The following is a 15419-nucleotide window of genomic DNA, read 5'->3' as shown; positions in this document are numbered from 1 at the left end:
ATCCTGCTAGTGACAAAACTTTTTTTCGTGATATATACCTTTGTGGTGCATACTTTTTTCTAACTCAACTTTTTTTTCTCATAGAAGTTCATAGCATCCTGGTATTGCTTCAAAGCATATAGACTGTTGGAATAGTATACTTGATATTATAGGGCAGGCATGGGCAGTACAATTGGATACATGTTCGTTTGTCTGTGTCTTTGTCCCGTGTGCTCTATTAGTGTAACTCCAAGTCTCTGAGATGTTAACTACTAGCCTAAATTAGAAAACAATTAGCCTGGAAGTGTACACCTGTTTGTTAAACTAATTTTGCTCAAACCTTTACTTGCAGTATTATAATAGCTATAAATAATAAGTACGCAAAAAATGTGGAATTTTCAACTAGAGTAGGGACCATAGCACATTAATACAAAGTACTGAAACAAGCTGGAGTAGTGCACGATATTAAATCACAGTAAAACAATAAGAAGTGTTATATCCCTACACTGTACTCAAGATCATAGTAGGGATATAACACTTCTTATTGTTTTACTGTGATTTAATATCATGCACTAGCATCCTGGTATTGCTTCACTGCATATAGTAGCACATTTGATTGGTATAGGGCAAGTGCCTTCTCTTTTGTAACTCCAATTCTTTGGCAACTTGAAGTGCCTAACTCCAATTCTTTGTGATGTTGACTACTTGCCTAAATTATAGTCGGGAAGTGTATACCTGTGTATTAAGTTAATTTTGCTCAAACCTTTGCTTGCAGTATAGCTACAACTGACCACATTATTACAGTGTCTGCATAATTTGCACATGTCTTGATGGTTTAGCTTACATGCAATTCTGTTGTTTAGTTAACTTCATGTTCACATCACTTTAACTATTAGGCTTGTGTGATGGTGTAATAAGGTTGCAAAGATGTCACCATGCATGCTACATTCAGGACCACCCAGAGAAATTAGGGGGCCCAGGACAAAGAATTAAAGTGGGGCCCTAGGGGCAAGGAGGTTTCCACTGTAAATCACAACTTCACCCAAGCTGTAAGTCAAAGATCAAAAAACAAAGAAAAAAAAAGAAGGTCCTTACATCCTGACAATGACAATAGCTGCCCCTCACCAACCATATTTCCTTATTTATAAGCTTACTAAACTTCTCTTCTGAAGAATACTGTGACTGCTCTATTAGAGTATCTAGATCTGACTGCTCTATTAGAGTATATCGATCTTTTAAACAGGTATTCAAGGGGCCTTTGATGGGGCCTCCTGGGGCCCAGGGCAAAATTCCCCAGTTGCCCCCTGTGGGCGGCCCTGGCTACATTAGCACATGGTCTTGATCGACCCGAAACGCTTTCAACAAGTTGCTATAGAATTTTAAAAATAATTTACTTAATGGAATTTTCTACTGACTGACTGACTGACTGCCTAACTTACTGACTGATTCCTTCAGACAAGCATAACTCGATAATGGCTAAGGCTACGGGCTTGAGTTTTTCACTGTTTGATGTTGCTTTGGCCCGAGAGTTGCCTTTTGGCATACCACAGTATATACAATACATTCTTCATGGACTTACCAGTGTCCTCCTTTGTGTCCCATTCATCTTTGCTAACAGTGAAAAGTATTAATTTGGCGATAGCATGTGATGGCTTTCCTTCATAACGGAAATCATCCATATTTTTCATAGTGGCTGTTTTGATTGCAGAAGTGCTTTTCAAACAGTTCTCCATTTGTACTGCTGTGTAATGGATTGAACACAGCTGACAACAAAGCGTAATGGATACTTCACTATTCAGATGATAATTGATATCTAAGCCAAAACAGCCAAGCTGTAAAAAAAAGAGTACGGCCCCAAAAAAGGCCAGGATGAAAAAAGATGTGGAATCCAAGGTGGCGGCCAAGAAATGGCTGTGATGGTAGGTTAATGGCAAAAACTTTAATTACCACTGTGAAAAAGGTGGGATATAAGATGGTATTTCCAGTGGCTTATTGAATACAAATAAGCCTTAATATAAACCCTGTATTATACTCATGTTATACTTTAGTATAATGCATACTATACTATTACATATATGGTTTCAGTTTATTTACCACATTACCTAAAATAGCTTATATCAAATATAATGTCCACACTATACCATCACATATATGGTTTCAGTATGTTTAACACATTAATTAAAGCCTTACATGAGATTGTTAGTATAATACAGGTTATATCAAGCTTTTTTGTATTCAATAAGCCACTGGAAATACCATCTTATATCCCTCTTTTTTCACAGTGTACGACAATTCAGGTGAAAATTTGCGTTGCCTCCTCCACTAGGAAACGGCACCAAATTCATCTGAATTGTCGTAATTAAATTTTTTGCCATTAACCTACCATCACAGCCATTTCTTGGCCGCCACCTTGGATTTCACATCTTTTTTCATCCTGGCCTTTTTGGGGGCTGCACTCTTTTTTTACAGCTTGGCTGTTTTGGCTTAGATATTACTTCTTTTTGTATTGCAAGCCACAAAGCCAGCCATTAACTGGTTTTGGTGCTTCCTTCTAACTTGTTTTTTTTTCTTTTCTGTAGGAATTGTGGAACAAAGGAAGAAATGTTGTGTACAGTTTTTTGTGTGATTAAAAATATTTGTATATTAAAGAATGAAAGATAATCATACTGTAGGTAATAAGGTCACTTCTTATACATACCTGAACTGTAGCTGAATCTCCCATTGTTTGTAGTTAAACTCTTTAGAGTGACTTGTTTCTAGCTGAATTCTCTACATGGTGATTTGTTTCCAACACATATTTCTACAGGGTGATTTGTTTGTAGCTGATCCCTATAAGGTAACATGTATCTAGCTGATATCTCTACAGGGTGACTTGTTTGTAGCTGATCTCTCTACAGGGTGATTTGTTTGTAGCTGAACTCTCTACATGATGGTTTCTTTGTAGCTGAACTCTCTACAAGGTAACTTCTTCTAGCTGATCTTTCTACAGGGTGACTTGTTTGCAGCTGAACTCTCTATACATGATGGTTTCTTTGTAGCTGAATTCTCTACAAGGTAACTTCTTCTAGCTGATCTCTCTGCAGGGTGATTTGTTTGTAGTCAAACTTTCTAACATGATGGTTTCTTTGTAGCTGAACTCTCTACAAGGTAACTTCTTCTATCTGATCTTTCTACAGGGCGATTTATTTGTAGCTGAATTCTCTACAGGGTGGTTTGTTTGCAGCTGAACTGTCTACATGGTGGTTTCTTTGTAGCTGAACTCTCTACAAGGTGACTTCTTTTAGCTGAACTATCTACACAGTGATCTTTCTGTGGCTGAACTCTCTACAGGGTGATTTGTTTGTAGCTGAACTCTCTACACTATGATTTGTTTCTAGCTGATCTCTCTATAGGGTAACTTGTTTGTTGCTGAACTTTCTACAGGATGGTTTCTTTGTAGCTGATCTCTCTACAAGGTGACTTATTTATAGCTGAACTCTCTACAAGGTGATTTGTTTGCAGCTGAACTCTCTACAGGGTGGTTTTTGTAGCTGAACTCTCTACAAGGTGACTTCTTCTAGCTGATCTCTCAACAGGGCGATTTGTTTGTAGATGAATTCTCTACAGGGTGATTTGTTTGCAGCTGAACTCTCTACATGATGGTTTCTTTGTAGCCAAACTCTATGCACGGTGATGTGGTTGTAGCTGAACTCTCTACAAGGTGACTTGCTTCTTGCTGAACTGTCTATAAGATTAACTGTTTGCAGCTGAACTCCCTACAGAATAACTTGTAATGCAATAGAATTCTATACTGGAATAAGTTATAAATGTAGCTGAATGCTCTGGTGACTGTTCTATTAGAGTATCTCGATCTCAATTTGCTACGTGTAGTTGGCTTTCAAATCACAACTCAGTGGTTTGTAATCCGATTCTTCTGTACTACTGCAAGGACTTTCTATGAAGATTATTCCAGCTATACACCGATTTTCAGCTCATTGTTCTAAGCGGTTTGCCTAATAGGCGTAAAAACTAATACTTTTTTATTTATAAAAATCGATAACGTAATTGTGACACAGGTTGGGTTTTGTGTCATATCTCCATGGTCTTTATCTCGATTCCTTTCAAATCACCAAAAGGCACTCCTACGATGGTTACCCATCTACATAGCAATTTTCAACTCATTCCATGAAGCGGTTTACCCTGTAGGCGTGACAACAATCTATCTTGTTTTACGTGAATAGTCGGTCATAACTCTCGAACCATTCATCGGATTTGCACCAAAGTTGATGCTAGTATTCAGGGGCGGAGGAAGTAGTTGATATGAGGGGGGGGGGCTGGACTGACCCAGGCTTATCTCTAGTTTGATAAGGTGAGACCCAAAAAAAGGTCACAACCAACTAACAATAGCTTTCCACCTCACCAGCTACCATTTCTAGCTGATAAACTACATAAAAATCCTTACATAGCTCGCTACACAGTGACTACTTTATTAGAGTGACTGCTCTATTAGAGTATCTTTATCTTTATCACGGTTTTCAGTCCCACTCCAAGAAAGATAATTTCGGTGTGATATCATTCTGAGGGGGGGCTTCAGCCCCTTAGACCCCCCCTTTCCACCGCCTAAGCTAGGATTTACCTTTGGACTCCCTTTCTGTGTGCCAAATGTCAAGGCGATTGGAGTGCCTGTTTGCGTTTTATAGCAATTTTTGCAAGTGTGTGAAAACACAAAGAAAAAAAAACGAAGAAAAAAAATCGAAATTTTAGCAGCTCGCATCTCGGAAATGGCTGGTGCGATTTTCTTCAAATTTGATATGTAGACTCCCCTAGCTGGCGGACAACTCTGTAGCAAATTTGGTTCCAATCGGATAAGGGATCACCGAGACACAAAAGTGTGAAAATGACGTCTTCATTCTTCCTGTCAATATACCCACGGTGTGGCGCTGGCTTCTTGGGCCTTACGACACACTATCGTGTGTCTTGATAACTGGGGTGTGCGGCACCATTTCTTTCAGTATGCATGGATTGCTGAAGTGCTTTTCAAATGGTTCTAGATCTGAAATGATGTGTATCAGGTCAAACATAGCTGACAGCGAAGTGTAATGGATACTTCACTTTTCAGACGATAATTGATGTAGCTAGGGCATGCGGCACCATTTCAGATGTAGTATGCGTGGGTTCACCAGTCATAGTAATAATGTTTACAAATAAGTTAACAAACAGGTACACAGAAAAATTTGAAATTTTCAACTAGACTAGGGACCATAGCACATAGATGAATAATACTGATACAAGCTGGAGTAGTGCATGATATTAAAACAATAAGAAGTGTTATATCCCTACTGTGCTCAAGATACCATAATAAAAATGCACAGTAGGGATATAACACTTCTTATTGTTTTACTGTGATATAATATTGAGTACTACTCCAGCTTGTTTCAGTACTTTTATTGATGTACTATGGTCCCTACTCTAGTTGAAAATTCCTGTGTATTTACACTATTCTAAGGAAAGTGTTGATACAGAAATTAATGCTTTGGTATGGTTTCCTTGCATGTTGAAGAAGACAGTCATGTATTTGAAGATAAAGGGAAAGGCAAAGTGCAGAAGGTTGGAATCAAAGGTCACATCCTACCCATGAGTTTGTTATTGCTGCATGTATTGGTGATTATTTGCTACTTCATTTGGCCTCTAAATTTGCAGCTGTGTTCAAGCTGGCAGACCAAACCCTGTTTTTGTAGCTAGTTTTGGTTGTGAGTAATGATTGATTAATTAAGTGCCTGTAATATTTGTCATATTGTTGCTACGTATACAAATTGAATTTATTGCTGTTCAAACAGTCTAGCACTCTAACTCCAAGACTATTTATCATAAAAGGCTGCAACTTTGACTGTTGACTCTTTTGTTACTGTAGACATCAGAGAAGTAGATTTAAGGAATGTGCTAAAAGACTGGTTTTTGCCGTGTTTATCACATATTACAAATTATTCGTATTGTGTAAATTTAAACTAGAAGTTTTGTAGCAAATTAAATGAGCCGAGTAGCTGACAACAGTGGTTAAGAGAGTGTAGTATGGAGGTTCCTGGTTTGAGCTTTGACAATTTTTTCCAATTAACATATTTGTGCACTTTTGCTACTTGGTGACTATTCTATTAGAATATTGACCTCGTGATGTTATGTAATGTTTGTGACTATGTAGGTGTCACTGTGATTTCTTTTTTAACCACTTGAGCTGTGGTGGTTTACCTATGCACAGACTGATTTTTACGGTGGTTTACCCTGCCGATGTGATAAAAAATGATCTGTTCAACAAAAATAATCTATGAAAAGAACACATTCACACCAAACTTGATATGTGAATATGTCCTTCATGTATGTCAAATTTCATAGCAATCAAGATAAAGCTGTGAAACCTTACCAGTTAAACCAATTATCTGGCCAGTTATCATTTTTTTGCATATCCAGTTAACCAATCTCTGAAGATATTCACACAAACTGGACATTTTTGGTATTCTGTAAGAACATAAAATATAAAGCACTGCACATACATACACTCTTGCACTCATGATTGTAACGCTATACTATGCATTATAATGTGTGATGGTTGTACTATACTTTGTTTTATAGCATATTATCACATGAGAGATAATTGGTTACCTCGTGACAGAATGTTTCCTACGTGGCACTGTGAGCAGTTACAGTCTAGCATGGCGAATTGACCATTGAACAGTCAAGACAATCATCGTTTGTCTAATAACACTGGGGTTAATCCCTGGTACTAGTGTGAGGCACCTGTGATGGTGACATCATAGCATTCATTTTCTTTCCATTGCTCCCCTTTAGTGTCAGCAAAGATACCTTATGTGTTCCAGCTAAGTGATCTACACAAGCTAGACCTCCAACTAGACTGAGGCACAGACTTTGAGGTATAGAAATCCCAGTGAACATTGTACTCAATCCTGAGTGGTGAGTCAGGTGCTTCTAAAGTACAAGCACTAACTCTTTGTTTGTCTCGAAAAGCACTTACAATAGTTAATAACCTTGGTCATAGCAAGGAGGATATATAGAAATAATGCTGATGCTATTACTTCAGCAATTAAATGTTATGTTGACGGAAACATAAATGAGTCTATGGAACATTGTCAATTGTGACACTGAGTACAGCAACCAGGAGAGAGCTTTGATGACTATATATCTACATGTAGTATCACTGATGGAGCTTGCCAAAACATGCAAAACTTCTGCTTTATAGCGTGTGCCTAAAAGAATATCCATGACCCAATTGTTGAAGGGCTTGTGGATGGTGACACTATTGATCACCTACTGGGGCTACAGAATCTAACCCTTGATGCAACCATTACTATGTGCTGTGTATAACAAACCGCTAAAAGGCAACTCAAATATATAGCTGACTACTTGGTCCTATCCATCAGGCAGCCTGCAAACCACTTACCAGCCAGATAATTCCAAAGCCCTACCTAGGATGTGACTTGCATTCCTATCAAAGATTTAGAGTACAATGCTCAGCTTTTAAGCAGTTACATGTATTGCCTCAAAGTTGACCTTTTGCTAGGGATTTCCATAGTCATTAACAGCAGAAGAAATTTTCCAGGTTCTAGAGCCATTTGTGACACAAAAGACACAGACCAGGAGCTTATTGAAACACCACCTGGACTATCCACCAAGCAAGTGTCCACAATAATATGATCCAGCACCAACTGTGCTGGTACACAAATACATCACGGGCCCTAAGTACTCCTAAATTCAGGGGCAGATATATCAGGTGCTGGTGAGGACATCTTGTCGTGACTCAACAAATACAAGGAAAATTTCTTACCGTCAGGGTTCACACCACATGCAGCTAGCCAGGACCAGCTCCCATCCAACTGCAAAGAGCCCATCATGCCACAGCAACTAAGTGCTACACAGACTAGCTAGACATCATCCACATGCAAAAACACTTGCACACAACACTTAGTCCATTCGTTGACTCATCACACAGTCCTTGGCATAGTCTGGTCCAATGGTGAGTTACCTTCAAGCATTTCAATGAATTTGCCATCCAATGAGGATTTGAGCACAAAACAATGTCCTCCCAGACTCTATCACAGCAACCCCAGACCCCACCACAAGAACTCCATAGAACAGAGTGAGCCTGTAGACTACACTAACGGCTGACAGATGATCTCACTTGGTCATGAGATCAGCCTTTAGATTGCACCATGCTTGGTAGGGGTGAGGGGTGGGGTGGTGTAAGAACATTAACTATATAAACTATTATATAGCACTTCACATGTACTCTTGCACTGTAATACTACCATGCATTGCACATGTAATGATTGAATCTTGTTTTATTGCACACTATCACATGAGAGATATCTCATGACAGAATATTTTCTACATAATTATGTACTCTTTTCATGCTTTAACATTGATATCACACTTGTATATAATAGGCTTGTGTTATAGGTATAATCACTTAGTGCCTGTTTCTTTGGCCACTATATGAAATATTGTAGAAAAACTTTGTTCAATTAAGGTAACTGGATATCTGACAGCCATGATCTGCTCAGTAGGTGGTTATAACACTCTGTCTAAGACTCTAAGTTTAACTACTCTAAATTAATTTGCACATTTGCATTTTATATTGGATTTTGTAAGGTGCATGAAAAAGAAGTAAAATTTACTTCATTTTCCCTCTCCCCTCCCCCCTCCAGAAAAAAGAAATTAGGTTTAACTTTGAGGGCTTGTGCATTATTACTTTGCAGAAATTTGGATTGTGAGATACTGAAGATGGCCATCAGCTATATGGCAGAAAATAATTGTGCGCTTTTGAGAAGGGACCAATGGGACTATACATGCATGAAAAATGCATTTTCTTTCTTCCTGCACAATGTGGTGTGCCAGCTTTCTTAATTCAGTACACGATACTGTGTCTTAATATTTTAGGGCAACAAATACATACCAATGCACAAAACTCACTTTCACTTTGTGGTACCGAAATGAAACAAAAGTATTCTGAAAGGACAAATCTGGTGATATATTAGATATTCCATGTTTTACTATTGGTACTAGCTAAAGTGCCATGTTTAAATCCAGATTCTATGAGACAATAATTATTATGTTGTATTAACCTGGGATTTTAGCCTATAATAGATGTAGGTTGAGAGTCAATTACACTGTAATGACTTATGTGTGTATTCTAACAATGTATCTACAGAAAACTAAATCTGTAACAGTATCAAATGTATACGTACATAAACTAATAAAACAGTTACTGTAAACATTTATTTATGTTGGGATACAATTGTGCATGTCTAAGCTGTAACTACACTTAATAAAAGACCTAAGCACGTATGTATATATGAATATTTTTCAAGTGTATTGTTTATTTATATAGATAAAGAGTACCCTGATTTAAAACAGTTAGTAAATGTATTAAAACCTACTACCAGTGGAGTAGCAACTCGATGGTATGATATTGGCATACAGCTCCTGGATAGTGATGTTGGAGTACTGGATGTTATCAAACAAAATAATCCCCAGGACACTGAAGCTTGTTGTAGAGATATGTTAAAGGAATGGTTAAGGAGACAGCCAAATGCTAGTTGGGACCAGCTGGTGCTAGCGCTTGGTAATGTTGATATGAATGTTGTAGCAGATCAAGTCAAAACTGTGTTACACCAAGGTATTACTGCATGTGCTGTATGTACGTATTTAAGCACCTCAAGATTTCAATTGATTTGTGATTTAGTGTATGTGTATGTTATTTATCACTGGGTTGTGTTCATACTACATACAAGTTAGAGAATGTGGTGCTAGGGTTGCTACTCTCAATTTTTATATGCCATATCTATATAGGCAAACACAATGATGCCTGTTTTGTCTGTAAAGTAAGCTAACTGTAAAGACATTAATTTTTGTTTTTGGCTTTGCCATCTTTCTTTTGATAAACAGCCATGGGCTAGACCACAACTTCCTATTAGAAGCCAGCAAATTTTGTACTGGATACTTTATCACCACTGTGATTACAAGTGCCCAAAGCAGCACCACTAATTTTCAGCACTGAGATTCTCATAGATGTACAGAAACATGTTTACCACTGTACTGTGTAGCTACACAGTATGGCACAAAATTATTAAATAGTTTGCCAAGTTGTATGTAAAGTATGACAGTTTTGCCGCTTGGGAACTCATGCATTATAGATACTCTCTCATGTCCATTATTACTTATGCAAGACAGAGTAGATTATCCAACTTTTCTAAAACCATACAATCTTTTCTTGTAGATTCTGCACTTACTGTATCGGTGGCTATTACTAATACTTCATCTGTGATCATGACACCTGGTCAAGCTGCTACTGAGTTTGCTATACTGATGGCCAAACTTATTAAAGAATTACAACACAATGAGCATGAAAACTTGGAGGACATAAAATCTATTTGCTCTTTTCTAACCATTGGTAGAAATTCAGACAAGCCATTGTTTAATGATGATCAACATAAAGCAATAGAAGCATGTAAAGAACTTAAAACACTCTTTAGAAATGCATTTCGTCACTGTTGGAAATGGAATAATATTACTACTTTAAAAATGATTATTCAGTCATTAGACTCAGACAAATGTATGGAGCTAATTGATCAGTATGAAAATAAGATTGATGCTAGGATGAAGCTTGAACATATCTATGAGCATTATAAAAAGGAAGACTTGACCCCTCCTGAAGAATACCATAAGATGGTGGCAATTATTAGCAACAAAGTATTCTCAACCATCACAAAGGAGGAGTATGATGATTTGAGACAGTTTACTGCTGAATACTGTGGAGTATATCCTTGTGTGATGTCTCTATCTAATGTATCACCGTTTAACTCCCTACTACTTGAATGGTTTATTTCTTCAAATGCAGTGCAATATATGGTGGAAATTTCCAAGAGAAATGTGGTTAATTTTACCAATGCAGCATTTGTATTCTTAAAAATATCATCAACAGTGATATTTGATCACAGGAGTAATGTAAGCTATTGGTTAAGTATAAAAACTCTGAATAACCTTACATCATAAAATTGTATAGTTGGATACATTTAAGTGTAATCAAGTCATACAATCAACAATTGTTCTATAATAGTACTGTATAGTAGGGACCACAAAGGAGTAGGCATGGTCTACAACGTAACATCACCCAAAATCCACCCTCAATTTTCCTTGACAACGATGAGGCAGTATTGGTTAGGCAAAACTAAACCCAAACAAGCTTTCAGATCGACCTGAAATGCTTTCAACAAGTTGCTATGGAATTTAAATAATAAAAAAATTATTTAATGGAATTTTTTACTGACTGACTGATTGAGTAACTGATGCCTTCAGACAAGCATAACTTAACAATGGCTAAGATTATGGGCTCGATTTTTTCATTCTTTGATGCCGCTTCAGCCTGAGAGGTGCCTTTTGGCATACCGCAGTACATGCAATGCATTCTAAATGTGACCATATTTTGGAAAAACATACATTTGAGCATATGCAAAATTTGTGGGAATGTACAATTTAAAATTTCAGCAGTTTTTCTAAAATTAACTTTTTTTTGCATATTTTGATAAGGCAATGATTAAGCCTTCTTGCTGTAAAATTTCACACCCATAGTTTCTTTATTCTAGGAGATGTGCTCAATTATATCAGACCATGTAGTAGTTTCACAATGCATGGGACAGCAATTAAATTACAATTTGGGTGAATTATTCATTCTCAAAACCAAACATTTTCTTGTCTTTAGACAATAATACAGGCAATTTAATTTGGGAAAGCACAAAGAACACATGATTAAACTATCAAGGATCTCATTTCATCAATTTTAGATTGTAAGAATAGAGATCTTATCAAAAAAGTGATTTGTCATCAATATGTCACGTTTGATCACTATACCTATCATTGGAATGCTTCAATACATCATCACAAAGTTTTTTCACACAATCTAGATAACCACTTAGTGCCTCATTGTAACTATAAAAAGGAAATGTATGGTTTTCCAAAATAGGGTCATACGTATATGCACTTACAAGTGTCCTCCTTTGTGTCTCATTTATTGTTGCTGGCAATGAAAAGTACTGATTTGACGATAGCACATGATAGCTTTCCATTATAATAGAAATCCTCCGTATTTTTCATAGTGGCTATTTTGATTAAAGAGGTGCTTTTCCATCAGTTCATGATTTGTACTGCTGTGTAATGGGTTGAACATAGCCTACAATGAAGCGTAATGGATACTTGACTTTTTAGACAATAATTGGTATAACTGGGGCGTGCGGCACCATTTATTTCTTTTGGTATGTGTGGATTTCAGAGGTGCTTTTTAAACAGTTCTTGATTCGAAATGCTGTGTAACGGGTTGAATATACGTAGCTGACAACGAAGCATAATGGATGCTGTATTTTTCAGATGATAATCAATATAGCTGTGGAGAATGGTGCAATTTCAGATGCAGTATGCATGGATTCACCAGTCATAATAATTATTTACAAAAAAAGTTAACAAACAAGTACACAAAAAATTTGAATTTTTGTGCAGTAGGTATATAACCCTTCTTATTGTTTTACTGTGATTTAATATCATGCACTACAGTTTGTTTCAGTACTTTTTATCGATTTGCTATGGTCTTGAAAATTCCAAATTTTTTATGCACTTGTAGTTTAATGGTATGTATCTGGAATAATGACTTGATAAAGAGAAGTTTTAACTTTCAACCTTAGGTTATGTCTACAAGTTGGCATACTGCTCAACATAAATACGTAGATATGGGTGGTTCAACAAGTATATGCTCACTATTTTATTGGCGATCTAAAACATCGTAACATGTACAGTTCGGTAAGATCTTTAAGCATTTTATCATTACAGATAAACTGGTGCTGAACTGTCTCAATTTTATTTATAAGTGTCAACGTATATGGAGACCAGACTATCAAGGCAAACTCTACAGTGTTTGGTCTAACTAGTGTTTGGTAATGTTTTTTTTTGAAATAATATTTAAAGTTACAAGCAAGATACCCTTTAGTTTAATTAACTTTGTTAACTATTGCATCCATATGATGTAAAACATGTGAAAATTTGGTACACACACATAGCTTCAATCATTAGCAAGTTACAACACACCAAATACCTAAAAGCGGAATTTCGTGATGCTTTTAAATTAAATAGGCTGGATTTCCCAGACTAGGTTATGTATTTGAGTACATAGTACTGTAGATAACACTAACTTATTAAAAGGAAATCAAAAATGCTACAAACAGTGTGTATTGTTTTGCCGAGACAATTACATACGTATTATACTGTAACACATAAATAAACAAGTGACATGAAGCTCAGTGAGCTTATTTGATCAGTTCAGTGCCACTATTTTACAATGATATACTAGTGTATTGTTAATTGATCGTGCCATGATATTCTGATTGTGCAAACTATCTTATATTCAGTGAGTGCTACATTACACATATCCATCTTTTTCTCATTATGTGTTGAACAACTATATAACACAAACAGACTCTTATCAATGCAGTGACTGCTATAATGTGTTAAGAGAACTTCAATTGCTACTGCAGATGTGGTGCTCATGTTGTTTATGGCTGATAATAATTCCTGTAGGAAGAAGAATGTCAACAACTGTTATCAGCTGCAAGAACAGGTGATACTGTCACTGTTGAGAGATTACTACACATCAGATATGTCAATGTGAATACAAGTGATCCATTGGTTAGTAGCTATGCATATTTTATGTATATGTTAAAGCATAGCCGTGAGTGCTATATGAAAAATAAAGCACGAGGCGTGCGACCGAGATGCTAATAAAGCACAAGGCAAAGTCGAGTGCTTTATTAGCATTAAGGCCAAGCGTCGAGTGCTTTATTTTTCGTATAGCATGAGCAAGGCTATGCTTTAAATGATTTATGGAACTTTCTAGTCGTGTAGCTTCACCGTACACTAGGAGTCGTAATTAACACTGTTGCATGAACTATTAGCTGCCTGAATGCATGCAAACTAGTTTAACAAAATAACTCAAAGTTCACCATAGTTTACCATAGTTTGGCATGGAAAACGTTCATTGTGTATTTTGGCAAGTTTTGCTTGCTTTTAAAGCATAATTAGTTATAGTTACAATGTAACTATTGTAATTAGTTACTATTGTAACTTAGTTACTTTTCAGACAATTACTCCTAGTTACAAGTTACTAGTTACAAAGCAAGTAACTAGTTATATTACTAGTTACTTTAAAAGCAATCAGTTACGTAACTTAGTTACAAAAGTAACTAGTTACCCCCAACTCTGATAGTGGCAATGCAGCACACTTAAACATGTTAACAACTAATTGTCAATCAGTATTTCAGCCTCCTTGTGCTAGCAAACAAGCCTAAACAATGCACTACTATGCAAAGCGATGCACTAATTATTAGACTACACATGAGGCATGTGTGTATCGGATGCAGCACTACTGTGATTGTAGTATAAAAATTCTGGCCTTACATTTATAGTAACCTTTAGTAAATTATCTGCTAGCTATGTATAGGATCTATGCTTCCTTCAACATTTATATGCACTCATGCCATCTCCATAATAAGCGATAAGTTTGCTGGTTATTCCAAACTCCTTGCAGTTGTGGTATGTAGTAGTAGAGAAACTTTGTCCATACCAATATAATTTGTAAAGTGGTTTGGTGTACTTGCTATAGTGCATTTCAGTACCATGATATTTGTACTAATCATGATAATAGGCTACACAATAACCACAGAAGAAAATTTTCAATGTCGCCTAACCCTACTGCTCAATGCCAAAGTAGGAATTATTCCTCTTATGGCTATGTTGTAAAAGCTACCATAATTCATATTTCTTGTTTCACTAGTTTATATTGCTGGCATGCTACTTCATTTTAAAATAGAAGTTTTAATTTCACTTATCAGTAAGTACAGTAGTACTTAATAAGTAGAGATTGGTAAGAAATCATATGGCTCAGACCTGGTAGCGCTAGGTGTATGGCTCCAAAAATTTCAGACTGCCAAGGTAATGACAGTGGATGCATGGATCTGCTGTTTCGATTACGTTTCATCCAGTTTGTCCATTTTCAGTTTGACGGTTCCCTAGTTTGTAGGTCAACTATATTTGAATAACTCATATCCAGTGTAGAGGCCATAAGAGTGGACAACAATTATGCACAAAACAGTGCATTGCACTAGTGCTGGATGATACATACCAGGATACTATGATATTATCACTGAACTGGTCAAAGGTATATTATACTATGAGGGAAGCCAGACATCAGGTCTTTGGCATTTAATTAATTATGTGTTGATGACCACAAGCCCTGCCAAAAAGTGAACTGATTACAATGTAGCACTAGCCTACTATAGCAGTTAGCAAAATACATTTATAACCAAATAACTTTCACTTGTGGTAACTTTCAACTACAGATTAATTGCTGACTG

At 36.6% G+C, this 15419-nt stretch overlaps 1 protein-coding gene across 1 annotated transcript in view; it reads left to right on the top strand.

Moving 5' to 3' along the window:
* Positions 1-14354, top strand: part of LOC136253609 (uncharacterized) — a 28042-nt gene extending 13688 nt beyond the window's left edge. The window contains exons 2-5 of the mRNA XM_066046275.1: positions 9356-9643; positions 10244-10971; positions 13588-13695; positions 14328-14354. Of these exons, the coding sequence (XP_065902347.1) occupies positions 9356-9643; positions 10244-10971; positions 13588-13695; positions 14328-14354 (1151 nt within the window). The remainder of the gene's footprint in view (positions 1-9355; positions 9644-10243; positions 10972-13587; positions 13696-14327) is intronic.
* Positions 14355-15419: the final 1065 nt, after the last annotated feature.

Source organism: Dysidea avara, chromosome 4 (assembly GCF_963678975.1).
Source record: "Dysidea avara chromosome 4, odDysAvar1.4, whole genome shotgun sequence".
Lineage (NCBI taxonomy): Eukaryota > Metazoa > Porifera > Demospongiae > Dictyoceratida > Dysideidae > Dysidea > Dysidea avara.
Note: the sequence above shows the minus strand (reverse complement) of the source record. Positions and strands in the feature narration are given on the sequence as shown.